The 19,531-nt window shown below is 37.9% G+C and overlaps 1 protein-coding gene across 4 annotated transcripts in view; it reads right to left on the reverse strand.

Annotated features, from left to right (window-relative positions):
- The window catches only part of PLD5 (phospholipase D family member 5), a 185,785-nt gene that overhangs the window by 144,051 nt on the left and 22,203 nt on the right, over positions 1 to 19,531 (reverse strand). Inside the window, exon 1 of one of the 4 annotated variants that reach the window (XM_014268971.3) lies at positions 6,407 to 6,857. The exons of the other annotated variants lie outside the window; for them this stretch is intronic. Within the exon in view, the coding sequence (XP_014124446.1) occupies positions 6,407 to 6,409 (3 nt within the window). The 5' untranslated portion in view covers positions 6,410 to 6,857. Of the gene's footprint in view, positions 1 to 6,406; positions 6,858 to 19,531 lie in introns of those variants that run through there. 4 annotated transcript variants of the gene reach the window in all.

Here is a 19,531-nt window from a genome sequence, read left to right on the forward strand (position 1 = left end):
GGAAGCATATATTTTATGTGCTTCCCTACCCCCACTGACACAGATCAGAGAGAATATTTCACTGGAGCATTAAAATGATCCACAGCAAACGCATGACTTCAATGAATCTGGACTAGAAAATCTATGAGGCTGAAACAACCAGTAAAACTATTAAGTTTCACTCTACATGAATATAAATTTAAAGTATTTTAGCCTTTTTTCACCTTCTAGATCCTCCCACAAATATTTTTACATTTCTTTTTACAGTGAAGCCAACTCCATTAGTAAATTTATAAAAGAGATACAGCATTTTGGGGACTTGTGATAAGCTGACAACCCCAAATCTGCTACAAAAACTAATGTTTCACAAAGTCATATAAAATTTTAAAATATTGTATAATAAAATTCTTTCTATAACAGTTTATAAATTGCATGTTCTGTGTTATGATGCACTACACCAAAACTGTTTTGTTCAGTTGGCTTGCATTTGCCATGGCTTCAAGGAGTTCTGAAAATGATGCAGTAGAAGGATTCATGTTTATGCTGGTACACTCTTCAATCTATGTTTTTCCAAGCTACTCACTCTAAATGAATGTGTCTTATTAGGCCGCGGAACTAATCCCTATCTGAAGTAAAATACCTAAATACACATTTGGTGAATATTACAAATATTAAACTTGTGGAGGTGTTTGGTTTTTCTTTTCTTCAAAAGGAAAGAACAAGCAACGCATTTGTTCTATGGCACACAACAAACGCTGTTAATTGCAAGCACCAAAGGGTTAAACTGCTGCCATCCTACAGCATTGTTCTCAATCCCTACAAAGCTATACCCACAATAACAGCTTCCTAGAAGTTTTTAGTTTGTTTTAACACACTTAAAGCCTGGTTTAAGTCCTGGGTTAAACCTGATGGGCAGAGGAAATGCAGTCCATGAGCAGCCCCAATGCACAAAGAGGTACAGCCAGCCAGCTACAAGCATCATTTCGTGACAATCTCTGCAGCAAACAAATGCCAGTAAATACCTTAATATATTCTGCCAAAAATATCCCTAGGTGTATTGTATTCATCCTTCACACAGAACTCACTTTTTCATACTTTCCATGTACAAGGAAACCATTTTTCTTCTACCTGTGCCACAGCACAGGAATTATTATATGAAAGTGCTGATTGTGTGATTGATCCTCTGTAATAGTGGAATGAGGAGTAGGACAAAAAAATGTATTTTTAAACATGCCTAAGAGAGTTTTGACAGTCCTTCAAAAAGAAAAATAAGAAAATTAACATTAGTGCATACAAGTTTAGTCAGAAGATAATCTAAAAGTTTGTTTGACTTAAAAGACCTTAAGTTATCAAGCACTCTCTAAAATTAGTCCCTTCTATTTCTTCAATGAAAAGAAAAAAAATGCATGAGGAACATTTCTTTTTCTGACATAAATTTTGTAGGCCAGTTGAGTTGCTGAAAGATCATTTTTATGTGAATGATATAGAGGTCTGCAGTAGCTCTTTAGTTAGTCAAGACCAAATGGCCCAGACAGCATGTTTTACAGCATGCTGTAAAATCAAGTATACATTTTTTCAAAACTTAATCTCCAGAATTATTGCTGGTAAAATCTCTACTACATTAGACAGATTTTTTTCTTTCTGAAAAGAAAGAACCACAACAAAAAGTGCTAAAAGTAGGTATTTACAGGAAAAGAAGCTAAATCAGAGGTGTAGCCTTATAACATCCTCTTTCTTGACATTTCTTCCAAACGACTATGTAGTCTCAGTCATCACCTGACCAAATAAATCCCCATTATATGGCTAAGAGAGAGTTCTCCCTCTTACCAGGCATGTGCATGTTCAGTTAACAGGAAGAACATGGCAGTAGTCTCCAGAGCCTTTAGTCTGGTAGCCTGACACACATGCACCACCTCCTGTCCTATGACAGGGAAAATTATCACAAAAATCCTGTCATGAAAGCCACATCACATAAGGGGAAAAAAGGCTGCAACACAAGATCTCAAATTCTCTGAGCTATTCAAAAGGTCAGGGTTAAGGTTTAACCACCAGATTTAATGGTTAAGGGTTTCACCACCAGATAGGTACCATCTTTGACGGAGTAAGGATCAACACCAGAGATTACCAACCTTCTGCTGTGGGTTCCAAAAATCTTTCTGCATCCAAAACCTCTAGTCAGATATGCAAGGTGTATATTGGTGAGAAGAATGAAGTGGTGCCCCAACACAGGGCCGGAGAGTAGACAGCTCTCGCCTCCAAGCTGAAACTTCATTATCAAAGATACAATAGGGCTACCTATGGGCTGTGTATCCCCAGGTCACACCACAACACTGAAAACATCTAAATGAAATATTCATAACAGCAGATTTACAGTGGACTAAAACCTCTAGTGCAACGTCTAGAGAATTCCTTTAGGAATGGCAGCCTCTCATCAGCACTCCGTGTAGGGAAGCAAACCAGGAAATCTACCCAAACTGCACCTCATCTCCCAACATTACATATTAGCCATCACTACATATTACCCATCCTCAGCTCTGGTTAGAGCTCATTCCTTATATAAGCACTGGAAACTTATCCTTCAGGGCACAGTTCTATAACTTGCTTTTCTTGCATCTGCACAGTATCAGGTGAGTATAAAGTTGTCAGTACCTTTTTATCTTCTCTAGAGTTCTTTTATAAAAAGTCCATGGTAAGTCTCAACCTTAATTGTTTTCAGTATTCTCAGAATAGTCATGAAGCACAAGAACAATTATGTGAGGCAAAATACCATGTTGCTACAAGGGTCCTAAGATATGTGGGAAACGCAATTTTGTCCTGATATTTCAAAACACTGCAAATGCCATGATGCAAACATTAAGCAGACGTAGAAAAATATGTATTATCCAGCCACCTTCTCACAAAAGCTGTATTCCTCTGGAAGCTGCTCCCATCAATTATTTCACCTAGAGACCAGACTGACCTTTTTCCCTGCCTTCATTTTCATCAACTTCATTTCTGATGGCATGACAGGAACAAAGCCAAAAGGATAGATTAATGCTAAAAGCATACGTTTTCAATAGTTTCTTCATATATCCCATGGCAGAAGGAATAAAACCCTGTCTTGAACACAGATGCAGCAGGCATGCCAATACATTATGTAAAACACAGCAAATAATTTATAACTTCCTGAGAGCAACTCATTTTAAGTTATACTACCAGTAATGGCACAGCTTAAAAGATGGATTTCAGTGAGCAAAACCTGATCTGCATAGTAGGTTAATTGTAGAATCAAAGGCCAAATGGCTTAACAACATAATCCTCCATCACCTAAAGAACTACTTTTGCATAAACCTTGCCTGGTGACATATTTTATTCACTGAAAGTATTCAGGCTCCATAAACATAGATGATGAGATTTTAAAATACAAACTTACTTCATTACAAGTAAATGCTAATACATATATACATATGGAAATATTTCAACATTACATTTCAGTGAAATTTCAATGTGATTTATTTTCATCCTTCACAAACAATATTTATGGAGCATGCAAGAGTGTATTTCACTCTAGAAGAGTGCCAGACTTACTGGCATGGTAATCAGCGTAAAATGCAGTTTTTTAACCTAAAGCAAACTGTGCCAAAAGTTAGTTGGGACACATAAGTTAATACCAAACACATGCACAAAGCTATACTGCAGCAAATTCCTTCTTACCACTGTCAGCATGAGTACTTCTGAATGAACAAACTTAAAACCTGAGAATATTATTAAATCTTGAATCAAGTTCACAGCAGATGTAAAGCTACATTTCCTTTCCTTAAACTTGTTTCATATTACATATAAAGTCCACAGCTTACATATTTATAATATACTTCTTTAAATAAGGATTACATTTTCAGGCAGATTATCAGACTTCAATTTAGTTACTGAAATTAAGAAAAATGTTTAGCCTAAATTCATCTAGAGGTATAATACATCCAATTGTCCAATAAGCTTTTTTAAATTCTGCACCAGGAAGACACTGCAAATGAACTTTGCCATACCAAACATATCCCTTTCACTAATTATACTTTATTAGAATTTAGCACTGTGATAGTCATGTCTATAACTTTTTAGCTTTTCTGGTAAAGCCAGTACATTATTTATAATTTTACTTTTGTTCTTTAGACTTACTAGAAAAAACACTTTAAATAATTAAAGCTGATTTCTAATGCATTTGACAGCTTGCAATTTGGGCTTCTTTAAGATCATTTACTATTTACATTCTACAAGACATCATATCATCTAAAAATTTTAAGTAAGAGGCTGTTCCCTCTGGACTATTAATGTAATTTATTACATTGCTGACTACTATTAAGGGTACATCTTTGGGGGATGTGTGTGGTGTACGTTTCTTTTTTTTTTTTCCCCCTCAGTAACTTATGCAAGATCCTTGCCCAGGCCATCCAAACTGAAAGAAATAGATCCCTTGTGAACTCACTGCTTTAGTTACTGAACTAATCCATGTCAAGCAAGACACAATGTAAGTTTACTTTGGCTAAAACTTTATAAACAGCAAGTATGTGGAAGTACATGAATGTTATTTTTCTAGAAGGAAATGTTTTTAACTTGCTTGTACAGAAGCATAATCTGCATTTGACTTGTATAGGAACTAGAGAACCACAAAAGTGGAAATATATGTAACACCATTTGTTATTAATTATGTTTTGTGACCACAATAGGCAAATGCAGCCTGATGTCCTACCTCCAGCATTTTCCTGAAAGAAAATTTAGATGTAAGATAAAAGTAACTATGGGCACAGTCTTCTCTGACAAGAAACAACAATGCATTCAAGTCTCTTCAGTACAACAGTACTGTTTAATGGTTACTCAACATAGGGGATTTTTGTCCTTAAAAAAGCAATAACAATATTAATAACATCAACAAATATTAATAATAACAACAACAACCACCACCACACATAGATTCATACTAATCATCTTTCCAAGAACCTTACAGCCTGGTTGCCATTCAATTATTGATTTTGCAATCTATTCTGCATGCTGAGGAAGAAAATCATAAATTTTTAACACATCAAGGCGCAATGTCTAACATGAAACATATAGGCTACGATAACATGATTAGCTTAATGACTTTTATTTCAGTGAAACCACTTAGAAAAGGAAAAGATCAGAAAGAATTTAGTGATAGTTTTGGGGTTTTTTAATTTTTGTACTGCTGAGAAAGAACAAATACACAACAAAGATAGAAAATATAAATCAAATGTTGTTTCACATTTGCTGTACACTTTTCAAAGTCTCATAGTTATTCTGTTAAAAATTTCCTCTTCCATTTGAATCACAAAGAGAATAATTCCCTACACATCAAGCTGCACTATCAAGTAAATGTATTTCAGTGCCCCTCAGACTTATTTAGCAATTTGTTTTCCTCTCACTTTGACGTACTGTAATGTCCTAATCAATAAATTCCTGGACGTAGAATGCCCTTAAAATTAATGCCTGAGTTTCCACACAGGAGATGGGGCTTGATGTTTATTTCAATCAACACCCACCCCCACCCCCCAAAAAACCCCAACAAAACAGTCTTGACAATGAGTCTTGGGAGTAAACACTCCCAAGATACATTTCCTCCCTCCAATTCTTTAATAGAAAAGATAGAAAATGCTATATGAAAATAGAAAAATGCTATTATGCATATTTTTAGCCTATTATCAGGCATTTTTTAAACCATTAATAGCTTTGGTATCAATTTACACTATATTTAGATCCCACATTTATATGCTTTATACTCTACTTCTATTGTTTTAATGCTTAGATCAGAATATTTAAATTGGTACAAATAATAAAATCATTATATTAAAACTTTCCCTGGTTATTTTTCCCACCAAATAAATGCACTAGAGAAACAATGTAATTTACAGATTTTCATGGACTGAAAACCCAGAAAAATAAAAACTTCATAGCTCCCTTAAAGTCAAAGGCATGTACTGAGCAGATCTGCTTTTTTCTAAAAAACAAAATCCCAAACTGCTACAAAAGTAACCGTATAAACATACAGCCTGCATGAGTGATTGGCATAGGTTTATTTATATTTTTATGTATAAAGTCTGTGTCAGAGATAATTAATCCAAAATAATTTTAAAAGCCCATACAGCTGTCCTTCTGAAATAAACCAAGTTGACAGACTTACAATTTATATCAAATACTCATCAGCAATCTTTCCCAGTTTTAAAAGATTTTATATAAGCTGCACAACATGTTCAGTGCCAGATATATTTGTCACCAACTTGCATTGCTGTTCTCTTGCAAAAAAAAATCGTAATTCCTTTTCATCTTACATACTGTTTTTTTTGTTTTAAATACTGACCTTTACTAATTTCATCATCTTTTAAACATTTTTTACAGGGTAATAACTTTGATCTGATGAAAAAAATAAAGAGCTTCTTACCATCCTGATCCAGTATTTTCCACGTCTCTGGAGTTCAGCAGCAAGGAGCTGTTGCTGTTGCACTGCTTACTAGAGACACTGGAGGCTTTGGAAGCAGAGAATGTTTTATGTGGTTAAAATGTATCACCACTGATTATATTTCAGTCCCTCAATTCCTAGCCTTGATGCTCTGGAAATCAGCCAATCCAAGTGATAAAGAGGTTTGCAACAAGAAGTTGCAGAATTTCCACAGTGAATGCTTCACAGAAATGTTTTGCTTCTTGATACTTGGTTTTTTATATCCACTAAATGTTAAAATAAATCCTGGCTCCCTTTTCCCTCCTTCTCTTTTTTTTCCCCCTAAAATGAGATTCATATATTGTTCACAAGGGACTTTGGCATTTGCTATAGCTAGGCACAGTGCAGAAAGGCATCATGCCAGATTACTCATACATCTCAGCCAAGATACCTGAATTTTGACTTGCAACACACCCTGTTATTCCAAACATGGATCTTCCTAAGCCAAAGCTCCTAACTGCCAAAATACACAGTGTTTTTGTGAGGCAGCCAAATGCCCCTTCAGATTAGCTAAGAGCATCTTTTGTTTGCAATGTGGTTGCTCTTTGTCGGCTTTTCTTTTTTTTTTTTTTAACACTTTTTTCCCTAGGGAAGACAAGGTGGTAAGTTCCAAAGGGATGAAATGATCAACTGGCACTTCTACTGCCACTCTTCTCAAGAACAAATTTCACACAGCAAATTTCCCTGCAATGCTACAATTATGATTAATTTCTCAGTTAACATTATAACCATCTTAATGTTTCCAATGGTAGCTCAGGATGCTTCTGTGTTTTGTGTGATAAAAGAAAATTTTTTAAAAGTCCAAACAAAACAAAAACAAAGCAAACAAAAAAAAAGCCCACAAAAACTCTCAAACCCAAAAGTCAACTAAACAAGCAGTCCTGACTCCATGGTGTTATCAAATAACACCTCACAGTAAGAGGCGACAAAGAGGGAGGCAAAAGGAACCAAGTCAGATTACTGGCTAGTTTAACAAGCACTTAGAATAATTCCCAAGCTTTTTGGGCCTCACAATAAAGGGGTTTTAAAGAAAGGAGTATCAAAAGGCTATGGAGACTACCATGGAGATGCTCTCAAAAAAAAGCACATTATTGTACTAAGAGACCATAAGAATGAGCCTGAAATTTTAATGAATAATGATAGAGGATGGAGTGATGCTTCTGCAACAACTAAGAATTTATGAAGGTCTAGAAAAGTGAAGAACATGTTCTGTGCAAGGAGGGAAAATAAATTCAGAAGAGATGCCTGTGGGTTTTTTTTTTATTCTGTTTGCCAAGGAAACAATAATGATTTTCACTGAATCTGAAAGAATAATAATTTTTACTGAATCTGAAGGAATAATAACTTTCACTGAATCTGAATGGGTATGAAAGTGCAGGACTGACCTGAAGAACACAAGGAAAAGGATGCTGGACTAATTGGCAAGCCTGTTTAATAGGGAAGAAGAGCTGGATGGAATATTCAAATGTTTGTTGAAACTGCAATGAACTTACTTTAAGAAATTACATTAAAAAATAAGATTTAATCAATAACACTGACAGTGTCATTTCTGAACTTAGAGAAAGACCAAAGTAATAAATGACACGTGTTATGAACACCATGGCAAGATTAAAACATATTAGATTATGTTTTCTAGAGTGACAAGGATGCAGCAGGAGGGGAGTCTGCTGGAGGCCTGTTTTAGCCATGTTGAGCTGTTGACATCTAGCTGAACAGCCACAAGAAGCTCTCTTTACTCCAGACCCTTCTTCTTCAGCCAGAGCTACAAAAATTCATTTGCAAGGCATCATGGCAAAGACGAATTTGACTTATATTTACAGATGAGCTTGCCTGATGCAAATAAAAGGATCACAGTTCAATCCCTAAGAAAAATAGCAAGATGAAGTCGAAAGAGGTACTGAAAGACTGATTAGGAAGATAGAAGGGTAAAAAAACAAGCCAATCAGGTTCTATGAAACCAAGAGAGACAAAATTTCAGGCAGCAAAATGGGCAGCAGTATTCAAGATAGCTTACAGGACAAAGAAAATCAGTAGACAGCCCTAGTTTCATTGTTTGACCAGAAAGCTGTCTACACATACCTTGCCATGAGCAACATCAGCAGCATGGAAGGAGCAGAAGATGCACGAATTGGTCAGTGCCCAGTGCCACACCAGAACCTGGGTAGTGTCCATAAACAACTCACACTGCTAATGGGATTCCCATCAGAGAGGTTCCACATTTAATATCACTGAGACCCAGCAGAGAATTCTGTGAAACAATTCAATTGCAATCAATCTGGCTACAGAGGTCTTGCTCTTTTTAGATGTAAAAACTTTTCCATCACAAAGTTTTTGGTCATCTTAATAGTCTACACAAACCTTTCCTGAAATCCCTGAAATTTATGAAACCCTTATGCTCACAAAGATGTCTGCTGGGATAGTGATCAGATGCCAAATATGAAGAAGTACATGCAGCCAAGTTGTGTTCCTGCATATTTCTACACAAAATGTGTATGGGACAGGACAGCATGGCCCTATTCATATGCACAAACAATCTTAAACTCTGCCTTTCAGTCAATGAAGGCAGAATGCTTCAATTTTTTACTGAAAAGTAATTCAATTATTGAATGCATCCACATTTCAGAATGAATCACAGTCATCTCACAATTAAAACATGCACCTCCCAAATTCAAGCACAAATATTGCCTCCTAAATTCAACTACAAGATATTTCTTTACAGAAAAAATGCTGTCATGTACCTATACAGGCAGAAAAAAACAATTAAGTTTGACTAACTTACTTCAGCATGAGCACACATACTTCAAAACAAAGCCCCCTTTTCCATTTACTTTGAACTCCTACTAACACGGAAAAAGAAGTGACCACCAAGGGAAAGAGTTATGTACTGATATAACTGCAAAAGTTTAAATGTGAACCCCAACTTCGACATCTATAACCCTTAAAGATGAATTTTTTTCTCCCTTGAATTCTTGAAGAATCCACAAGCAATGGGAACCTAAATCTTCCAGACAGGTCCAGAATTTCTCCTTTTTAAGAGGAAACCAATTCCTTCCCAAATTTGAGTTAAAAACCTGTAATTTAATCCTTGCTGACTGGTTACAATCCTATCGCCAGACTTTACCCCTCTCAGCATATTAACTGCCAACATGAGCTCCTTGCTTCAGAGGCTATTTCAAAAATAAAAATAAAGCTCTGAAAGGTACCTGATACATTTTTTAGATCCCTGTAGAAATGTAGTTAGCAGGCTACATAATTTAAACACTTATTTAGACGACATAGAGATGCCCTTGAATAATCTAAATGATCAAGGAATGGATAATAAAGCTATAAAAACTTAAACTGGATTAAAAGTAATCTATCTTTTGCAATGAAAATAGGTTAGATATGGCAATACAAGTTATTTCACAAGTGCTCTTTGCAACATGTAACCATTCAGACAAGACCCCTCAATCTGCAACAACTGAATGGTTGTACTAACTGGTACCAAACATAAAGCAACTGATCAAAGAACTGAATTTTTTCCTGACAGAATTTCTTTTATTTTGGCTTTTGATTGTTGACTGGAGAGAAGAGTTTAAAAAAAACATCTGGCTTCATTAAATGAAAAATCCTAATAAATTAAAATAAAGAATTGTTGAGTTGTTTCGGGTTTGCCTGAGATGTCACAAAGCCTCAGGGACATGCAATTATGGCTCTCTTGGGACACTCTGTAAGTCTGTCCAAATTGTCCCTAGAGTTATGAGGCATCTTCTCTCCCCATAAGGTGTAAAAAATAATAGAAGTATCTAGAAACAATTTGTCGTAAATAGATAAAAATAAACCACAGCTTGATAAGTGATGAGACAAAAACATGCAATATTATTTGGCATTACAGAATGAAGACAAACAAGATTATGTATGTCTGCAGGAATTCTAAAAGTCAGCTCTCGGGTCGGCTCTCTGTCTCTGCCCCAAGATGCGTGGGATGGTTCTGCGGCAGCCTGCGCTTTCGAAGAATGAGTCTGGACTCTTTGCTTTTTTGGTCGTCAGGTTGTTTTTTATTTCTTATCTACAAAATTTTCCTTCTGCCCAGCTGAGGTCTGCACAGCAAGGCAACCACAGGCACTCTGACAATCCCCGAGGCGGTGTCGTCCTTTTATACCACAAACTACATATATCATATTTACTTTTAATTCCCATTACCTATCACCGATGTTAGACAGTGCACTTCTATTCTAAGCCAATCCCCAAGTGCCAACATTACAGCAGAAAATGGAGAACAAGAAGAAGAAAGAAGGACTAGACACACCTTTATTCCTCCATCTTGTCCCTATAACCCCCCTACCAAAAAACCAAAAACTTACATTTTCACCCTTTGAACGCCTTGTTTTTACACCATTCAAACCTGTGTGGCTTTCACATCACCATGCCAAGCTGGCAATTTGTTGGAAGGATCAAAATCAGGCCACCAGGTGTTCCGGGCAGAATGCCAGGGTCTCCGAGCCCCCCGACGGGGTCCTCGGCAACTCTGGACATCCGGAGGGATGTGCTGAGTTCCCACAGTCAGCAAAACAAAACATAGAAAACTTCAAAGGCACCTAGACAAAGCATGAAATTTATCAATAAAAGACTTTGATTTTTTTCTTGCTGTGAAGAAATATGTCCAAAGTGCACTCTAAGTGTAAATTGGTAAAACGTTGCAATTCTATGGGCTAAAAAAGTCAACTGAAAACAAAAATTCTCCATTCCTTCAAAAATCTAACTAGAACAGGAACTCCAAAACCAAATGACACAACTAGAAATGCCAGTATCAGCTCTTCATTGTTCAGCAGCTTCATTAGCAACATGGAAAAGCAACAGGATTTGCAGGAAAAAATAAGTTGTAGGAAAGAAAGAGAGAGAAAGCAGAAAGATGGAAGAGAGCTAGCAGAGGCAGAGTAGGGTGCAAAGAGGGGCAGAACTTCACGTATCTCAGTCTGGTCCATCTTCAAGACTTGGTGGATCTACAAATAAATAGCTAGCTCAAAAAGCAACCAACAACACTAAAAATCAAAGCCTGATATCCTCACCTAGTCTGTTACTCTTCCACAAACACAGCAGTATTTCACCTTGCAAGAAACTTTACCAAAATCTCAGATATAAGTTACATCCTGAAATCACTCATTCACAATTCATATATTAATATCCATGCAACTTTCCAGTGTAAAATCCTATTCTTCAAGAGGACTTATAAAAGCACAGCCTCAAATACTTCAAATAATGTTTTGAAGCAGAAAAAAGATTAAGATGTTCTACTGGCCTTGCAGAAAAGAAAACTTTTATGCAAAATTCTGCTTGTAGAGGTATGGACCTCACGCAGCAAGAATACATTCACATTTTATGAAATTGGTACAGCATCTACAGAATAGAAGAGGCTCCTTACCAATTCAACTCTGCTCAAGCAGTAACCAAAGATTAAAACATGGCCCTGGATGTTTAACATTACCCAGCCCTAAACTGATGTGCCAGCTCACAGACTGTAACTGGAGCAGGTGGCAGCTACTTCAATGGGCAGTGTCAATACACAGAGGATGATGGGCTGTCATTGCCATCAGGCACAAACAATGTTTACACGTTTCAAAGAAATATTTTCCCTTTATTTTTGGGGAGCTGAAGGTGTGCGTTAAAGGCAAGAACAGTTGAAAAATAAAGTCCATTGTGTTAAAAAAAAAAAAAAAAGGACAGAGAAATAGAAAGCCTCCTTATCTATCTGATGCAGCTGAAAAAACATATGAGTGCTGCCTCCCAGAGTCCAGCTGCCTGGAACAAGTCTTTCTATTTTTACAGTGATTCAGTGGCCAAGAAAATCTCTAAGGGCCGAGAAACAACAATTACATTCTCTTTCTGCCACTGTTCTGAGGGGGTCACACCACCCCAGTTCAGGTTTCCAATAGATTTGAGCATGTGTATTGCCTAAACAGCAGAGACAGGTATCAGCTTCAAAACAGAGCTGAATTCATTTCTCTCTTTCATATGCACCTGAATCCCTGTCCTCAACATCTCATACAGGAAAACAGAGTTAATAGACCCTCTCTCTGCACAGGTCCTGAGAATGCTGCACAGAGACTCGGTCTCCCAGCACTGCTCCACCTGGAGCAGCCAGGTGGGTGACAAGAGCCACTTCACTCCAGGGAGCTGGCTGGGGGAGGTGGGGCACAGAGTGAGATGCAGAGCTGCTCTGAGAGGCTGGGCAGCTTCCACTTCTTGACATCAATGTCAACAGAGGGATGCTACTGTCTCTCTGCAGGCTGCAGCCAAACCACTCAGAGCAGCACAGCATTTGTTGATCTAACCACTGAAATTAGCACACACTGTAATCATATTTTAAAGCCAAAAGCAGATGTTGAAGGAGTTCCATTTAAAGAAGTTTATGGTGTTTTGAGCACTAATCAGAGATCACTATTTTGCCAGTTTGCAGCAATCCTTCCATCACAAAGTAGCTCAAGAGGTGTTTCTACCAGAAAAGCCAAGTGCAAAGAGCCTCTTATTTTAGGCAAAAGGAAACAAAATTTTGCTTTTTTTTTCATCATTAGTGAAGATCGGACACAGCCTTTAAATACTGAGAGCACAATCAGCGTAACTCAGCAAACAACTCCTTTCGGTCACTGAGAAATGCGGTTGCCAGGCCAGCATTTCCCTTTACGAACTTCCAGGGGCGCAGGAGCCCGTGCCCGAATTCCAGGCGGGAAGCTCGGGAGCGGCGGCGGTCGGCTCGGCCAGCGGCCGCCGGGGGGCGGTGCAGCACCGCGGGCGCGGCCGGCGGCGGGCGGGGAGAGGCGGGACCGCGGCGGGACCGGGCACAGCGGCACCCGGATTGTCGTCCCCAGCCGGGGCAAGAGCGGCCCCACACAGGCTGCCCAGAGTGCTTAACGAGGCAGCGTTTTTATGGAAAGAGCCTACGTAACGCAGACACTAAAAATAGCCAATTAGTATTTGGCCTCCCGTGTAACAACATTAGCTGTGTTGATGTAATTACCTTTTGTTTCCATGTGAAATTACACTTAATATGATTTTACTGGATCATAAAAGACATTTCATTCTGCTACAATACTCTGCCTAATGCCAGTCTCAAACTTTGGTAGAAGAGGGATGAAATAGCAGAAAGAGAAAAGTTGCTACCACTAAGTTGAAAACAGTCAAATACAGAAGTGGAGAAAATGGAGCAGCCTCCAAGGAGATTTTCAGGGCTTTTTGTGACCTCAGGGTTACTATAGATAAAGGTGACTTATTTCTGTTGGACTTTCTTGATTATGATACCTCTCCAAAACTGTCCTGAAAAGGCAAATGCCTGACACACATGCTAGAGATGGGCGGCTCTGGAACGCCTCAGATGAAATGGGAGGCACAGCAGAATAGTACTGCAAAGTCATATGGATGAGAAACTGCTCAGAAAGGCACTGGATGTCTAAGGCTCATATTCCTGCATGACACAGTGCCTGTCAGACGTGACAAATCCCAAGCAACAGGGCCAGGAGAGTGCCAAACTATTCCAGTGTAAAAAGCTCAGTGACAGATAAAACCTACTTTGAAAAACAACACGTGAGTCTGCACAAATGGTTCTCAGGGAAGGAACCAATCTTAAAAAAGAAATGAAAAGTATTTGAACAGCACCACCACTTGCTCAGGTACCAGACACTACAAATCAGGTGATGCTGATTTAAACCCACTTCCAAATGAAGAATCATGAGCAAGAAATCAAGCAGGCAAATGACTGCTACAGATTTGTGAAAACTTGAGAAGTGTAGGTGTACACAATATGCATCTCCAGCACAGGCTGAGCAAAAAATGGACCTGCACAGTGCTGAAAGACATATGCAAGCTCAATATCCCCCTTACCTGACAGCATTTTGTGAAAAGACACAGCAAGTGGTCAGACAGCTAAACAGAAACAATCTCTGGAAATGACAGATCATTTGAAAAACTGATCATAGCAGTGGATGACAATCTGGCTCACTTGTGCTAAGAATACAAGGAAGAATAGGGAAGAGCTGATTTTAGTGGCAAGGTCTTTGAAAAGATTCTAAAAACTGTGCACAAGCTTCTGAACTAAATTCTTTAACCAAAGTATTATCCATATTGCAAAAACGAGAAAACTGATTTAAGGGATGGACTGCTAGCTTAAAAGATGGAGGAACAGTGAGTTATGGCTTTACCCTAAACCAATTAGGGCGAAATACAGTTGAGATCAACGGACTAAATCTTTCACTCATTTGACCAAGGAATTTAAAACAAAAGAAGTTGCTGAGAAAAAATAGGTTATCTCACTCTGGAGACTGATGCACAGAGCTGCCAGTCCAACAGCCAAGAGCTTTGAAGTACAGACACGCACAAATCAGAGTGACAATCTGCTAATACACAGATACTCTTGACCTAACAGGCACAAGAGACAGGTGCCTGTGGAGCAACACTACTCCAACCACAGGTCTGCAAATGGTTTATGCTTACACAAACTATTGTGGGGAGATGACCCTGGCCAGAAGGTCAACACCCATACTGCCGCTCACTCACTTTCCCCCTCTCTGCGGCACACAGGAGACAAAGCCAAGAACAGAGGAAGGAAACCTGTGGATCAAATAAAGACAGCTTAACAGGTTAGGGAAAGAGGGGACACACCATCTCCAAAGCAGCAAGTGACTTGAAGTCACTCACTGCCTCCCACAAGTGTGGATACCCTTCAAGCAACAACCACCATAGAAAACACTCTCACACCCCCACACCCTCCTCATTTTACCCCCAGTTTCTATTGCCAAGTAAGCAGTCATAGCTGTATCCCACCCCAACCTCTTCCCCACCGACTTTCCTACTGAATTTGAGGGGAGATGGAGAAACAAAGACCTCTGTGCTGTGCAAGCACTCTTCAGCAGCAGTCAATTAGTGCATTATCAACACTGTTTTAGCCATCCAAAACACAGTACCACACAGCACTGTGAAAAAATTAATTACATCCTAGCTGGACACAGTACAACTTTTTGCAAGAGAGTTGACTCTCAGGACAGGCAACCAGAAAAAGAGAGTGATCTGGATAAAATGGACTTAACGCAAGAGAGAATGTCGCAACCCGCCTGAAACCACTGGAGTTGGTGTTCAGCTCAAAAGACTCCATGGAGAAATAAATTATTAAATCAGATATAACTTCATACATGAACATTCTCAGTCTTGCTCTTTGTTGCCAAAGCATTGCTTACTTCTCAAATGAAATGTTTCTAGTGGTTCTCTGGAGTCAGCTGGTAGGATGACATAAGAGCTTCATTTAGGAAAGAAAATGAGAAAGAAAAGTGATCAATAAGGTAGCAAAAACACAAAGCCAGAATCAAGGCTGCTTGACTTCTCTGGACACATCTTCCAGATGAAAGCGATCACTGCTTGCAAGGCCGTGTTTTTCAGGCTAGCAGGAAGTGACTGGACAGTGGAATAGTGGTTGAGTAGCAAAGTAAAAAAAAAATTTGCAGTGCAGCAAGAGACAAATAAAGAATATACAAAAACAACAATCTACTGTGCCTGGTGCATACAGTCATTACACTGTACTGGCAGAGGAATAAAGGAATAATATGCATTTATAGTAATGTAAATTAATACCCACATTTCAACAGTGTAGCTGAAATTTAATGTTGGGTGATGAGTAACTTAATGAACTTATTGCTGGTCAAACTGAATCAAAGGTACAGCTTAAGTTCATTAATAGCTTAATCATCTAATGATTTTAAGGTATCCAGAGGTAATTAGGGCCTAGGTATTCTTCCTGGTCCAATTCTTTGCTGCCATAGTGCACATACAGTCTCAGTAGTTTTGGCTGTTTCACTTGTTGCTATGTTCCAATTGTTTACTCAGCTGAAAAATATGGTGTTGGTGAGATCAAGAGTGACCTGCCAGGAAAAAAAAAAAAAAACCTTTGAAAAAATAAGGGCTGAGAAATATACAGAGAAAATGCCACATATTGCAAGAGCAATACCACCACTACTTCCAAAGTATTGGAAGATTCTGCCCTGATGACATGCAAAAACTACGACTACTAAATTTAACAGCATATTAAAGCAGCATCCAGCAGAGCTCTCCGTATTGCATTTGTTTAACGTTGTCTTTTCAGCCTCTGCTGGATAAGCTTCAGTGGGAACAGACCCAAATACCTCAAACAAGGGGTTGAAGAACCCACAAGTCAGACATCTGAATAGCAAAAACGTGATGGGAAATACATCCTCATTCCACCTGCTTGCTGCACACATTGCTTTACAGCAGAGAGAAGCCTGTCCCTAAAGGCATCTTCTTGAAAAAAGAACTTCAAAGATCTAATGCTCAGACTTAATTTTAAAATCAATGAAAACTCTCTGTATGATATATATAATACTTCCTATCTTGTTAAGTCTTTTTAAGCAGGAGAGAGAGAGGGAAATGTAATAATTTTCATTATTTACAGGAATTACATGTAATGTTTATGTAGCCAACAAAATAAAGCTTCCTGTATATATAAATTTCCTTAAGAGAGTATCAGCCTTTGAATATGCTACAAATGATTTGACCACTAATTGGAGAAAAAGCCACAGCATGAACACATAGTTTACAGGAACTATTAAAAACCACAAATCAGACTAGTCTGAGTTACAAATTTCTTCCCACAGATCTAAATATTTGAATTTTTCCTTTGCCATGTCTTTACAATTAAACTAACTACATTTGGATTATATTCTGATCTCTCATAATCTGAAGGGAATTGTTGACACCAGTTTTACATTCTATCTCTTTCTCTCAAAACAAGGCAGTACATTACTTCATGAAAACCAGTCTCTCAGAAAAGAAAGTTATACTTGGACATACTCCCATTGGAAATCTCTTCTGCCCACTTTTCAGCAGACTGCTTTCAAAACTTTATTGAGCCCTCTGAACACAGGAGAATCTCCAGCTAACTCAGTCCTGATTTAAGATGAAAACAGAATATGTTTCTGTGGAAAAAACTAAAACCATATCCTCCCCAATCCAAGGACCAGAGCTTCAATTCCATGAACTGAAATTGTAAGATATGTTATGCAAATGCAAACCATTCTTTGTTTTCTTGAAGAATTTATTTTTAGCTAAATGATGAGTGTACTTTAATTAGAATTTTATATTGCTTCTGTACTATTTGTGACTGTAGACATAAGTCTGTGCAAGTGCCAGGGCCAGATGAAAAGTGAGGGCAGCGTGCCTCTTCTTACAGACACTTGCAATAAAGAAAGACAAGCCCAAAAGTGAAATATAGTGGCTAGGACATTAATCTAGGAGTCAGTGAGCTAATTTAAATCCAAACCAAACAAACTGAGACAAATTGCCATTCTCTGCCTTTATTTCACCTCCCCAGCCTTCCTGACAAGGCCTCTCATGGCATTTGCACAGCACACTGCATCAAAGGACCAAATCTCAGTACAGAATATTAATCCACATTATACAGTATGCTGTTAAAAATATAAAGGTGATCTCCAACTTTCTCTACATGCTTTCAGACAACTCCAATTTCTGTGGGATTAGGATACATACATTCATAAATTAAGATTGTGTCATTCAGTGAGCATGGATCACATGGGTCAAACTACAACTTTGTTGCTATGACCTGTGAAACTAGTCCAAATCTCTGAATGTGAAAATAATATGAAAATAATCCCAGAGCCAAATTCCTCCATCTTCACTAGAACGGCAAAACTGATGATAGATGTCTACCTGCAAAAACCTTCAAATTTGTAGAGTTAAACGCAAGTTTACCACTCAGTTTGAACCAAAGCAACTTTTCCAGTTGAATAAAAAAACAGAAAAAAATTTCACAGAACAGGCAGGTGCTTCAATGGTAACCTTCACATGTTCCCACCGCTGCATACATAGTAAATATTATATGAAGCAGCTATCACAGCCTCCTGAGCTAAGGGGCTTTTCTCAATGTGAAGATAAAGTGAATCATCTGAAATTGTTCAGATTCTCCTTCTTTCCAAAATAAAGGCATGGTTTTCATACTTTTCTGCCTTTATTTGTGACATTATGCTTTGGACATCTACCACAACATGGTCAAATCTGCAGTAATATAAAAAACTGTCAAACTCTGTGTTACTGCACAGATATCTTTAACAGGCTCTAAAAAAAAAAAAATTATAAAGAAAAAAGTGAAAATGTAGCCTTAAAAACAGGGAAGAATAAGGAAGCCTGTAACCTGAAAGAGTCTGACAGCATTATCAAATGAGACAAGAATGGTTGGTTTTTGTTCTAACTGGCATATGTGCCAGTGGTGTAAAACAAATCCCTAGTCTTCAATGAAAAAATCCCAACAACAAAAGTGAAAAACCACCCTTTCTGTAATAGAAGTTTGATAAGAATGAACATAAAACAGGTATTGTCTGATACACTTTGGAAGCAAAGCATATTTGTTGCAGTCGGTAACCCAAGACAGTCAATCATTCTTTGAATTACTGTACTCATGCATTTTTACCTAGTTTCTACCTTTTTTTACTTAGACAAAAACTACAGTTGCTGATTGATAACAATACATTTTTACCAAGCTGCTTTTTCAAATTCCGTCGTACTAAAAATGACTGAATGAATCAGTTTTCTGAAAAATTGAATAAACAGAATTATCTCTTTGAAGAACAGGAGGGCAGCCTCTACAAAGATTCTTTGAATACTGCCTGATTTATACCGTCCTCCACCTACTGCATCATGACCCCCTACTCTGTAGTAATCCAAACCTATAGGAACTGGAAACACTGAGACTCCAGATGGGAAACAGTGCAGAATGTAAACAGGTTATAAATCACCTGAAGAGCTCCAGGTAATCTTGTTATATTTTTAAATTTTATTTTTTAAAATCACAAACTAGTACTTGCTTGCTTTAGCATACAGACTCACAGAAGTGTAAAAATACTTAAAACTATATGCCCTAGCATCTTTTGTTTAATGAAATAAAGGCAACCTTCATTTTCTAAAAAAAAAAAGGTAATGTAATTATGTCAGGTTTCTGGTTTACAGCCTCAGGTAAAACATGACTTTCTGTTATTATCAAAGTGCTTCTGTGGCTTTCTGTTATTATTAAAGTGTTTT

The sequence above is a fragment of the Zonotrichia albicollis genome, chromosome 3, assembly GCF_047830755.1.
Source record: "Zonotrichia albicollis isolate bZonAlb1 chromosome 3, bZonAlb1.hap1, whole genome shotgun sequence".
In the NCBI taxonomy this organism is placed as follows: Eukaryota; Metazoa; Chordata; class Aves; order Passeriformes; family Passerellidae; genus Zonotrichia; species Zonotrichia albicollis.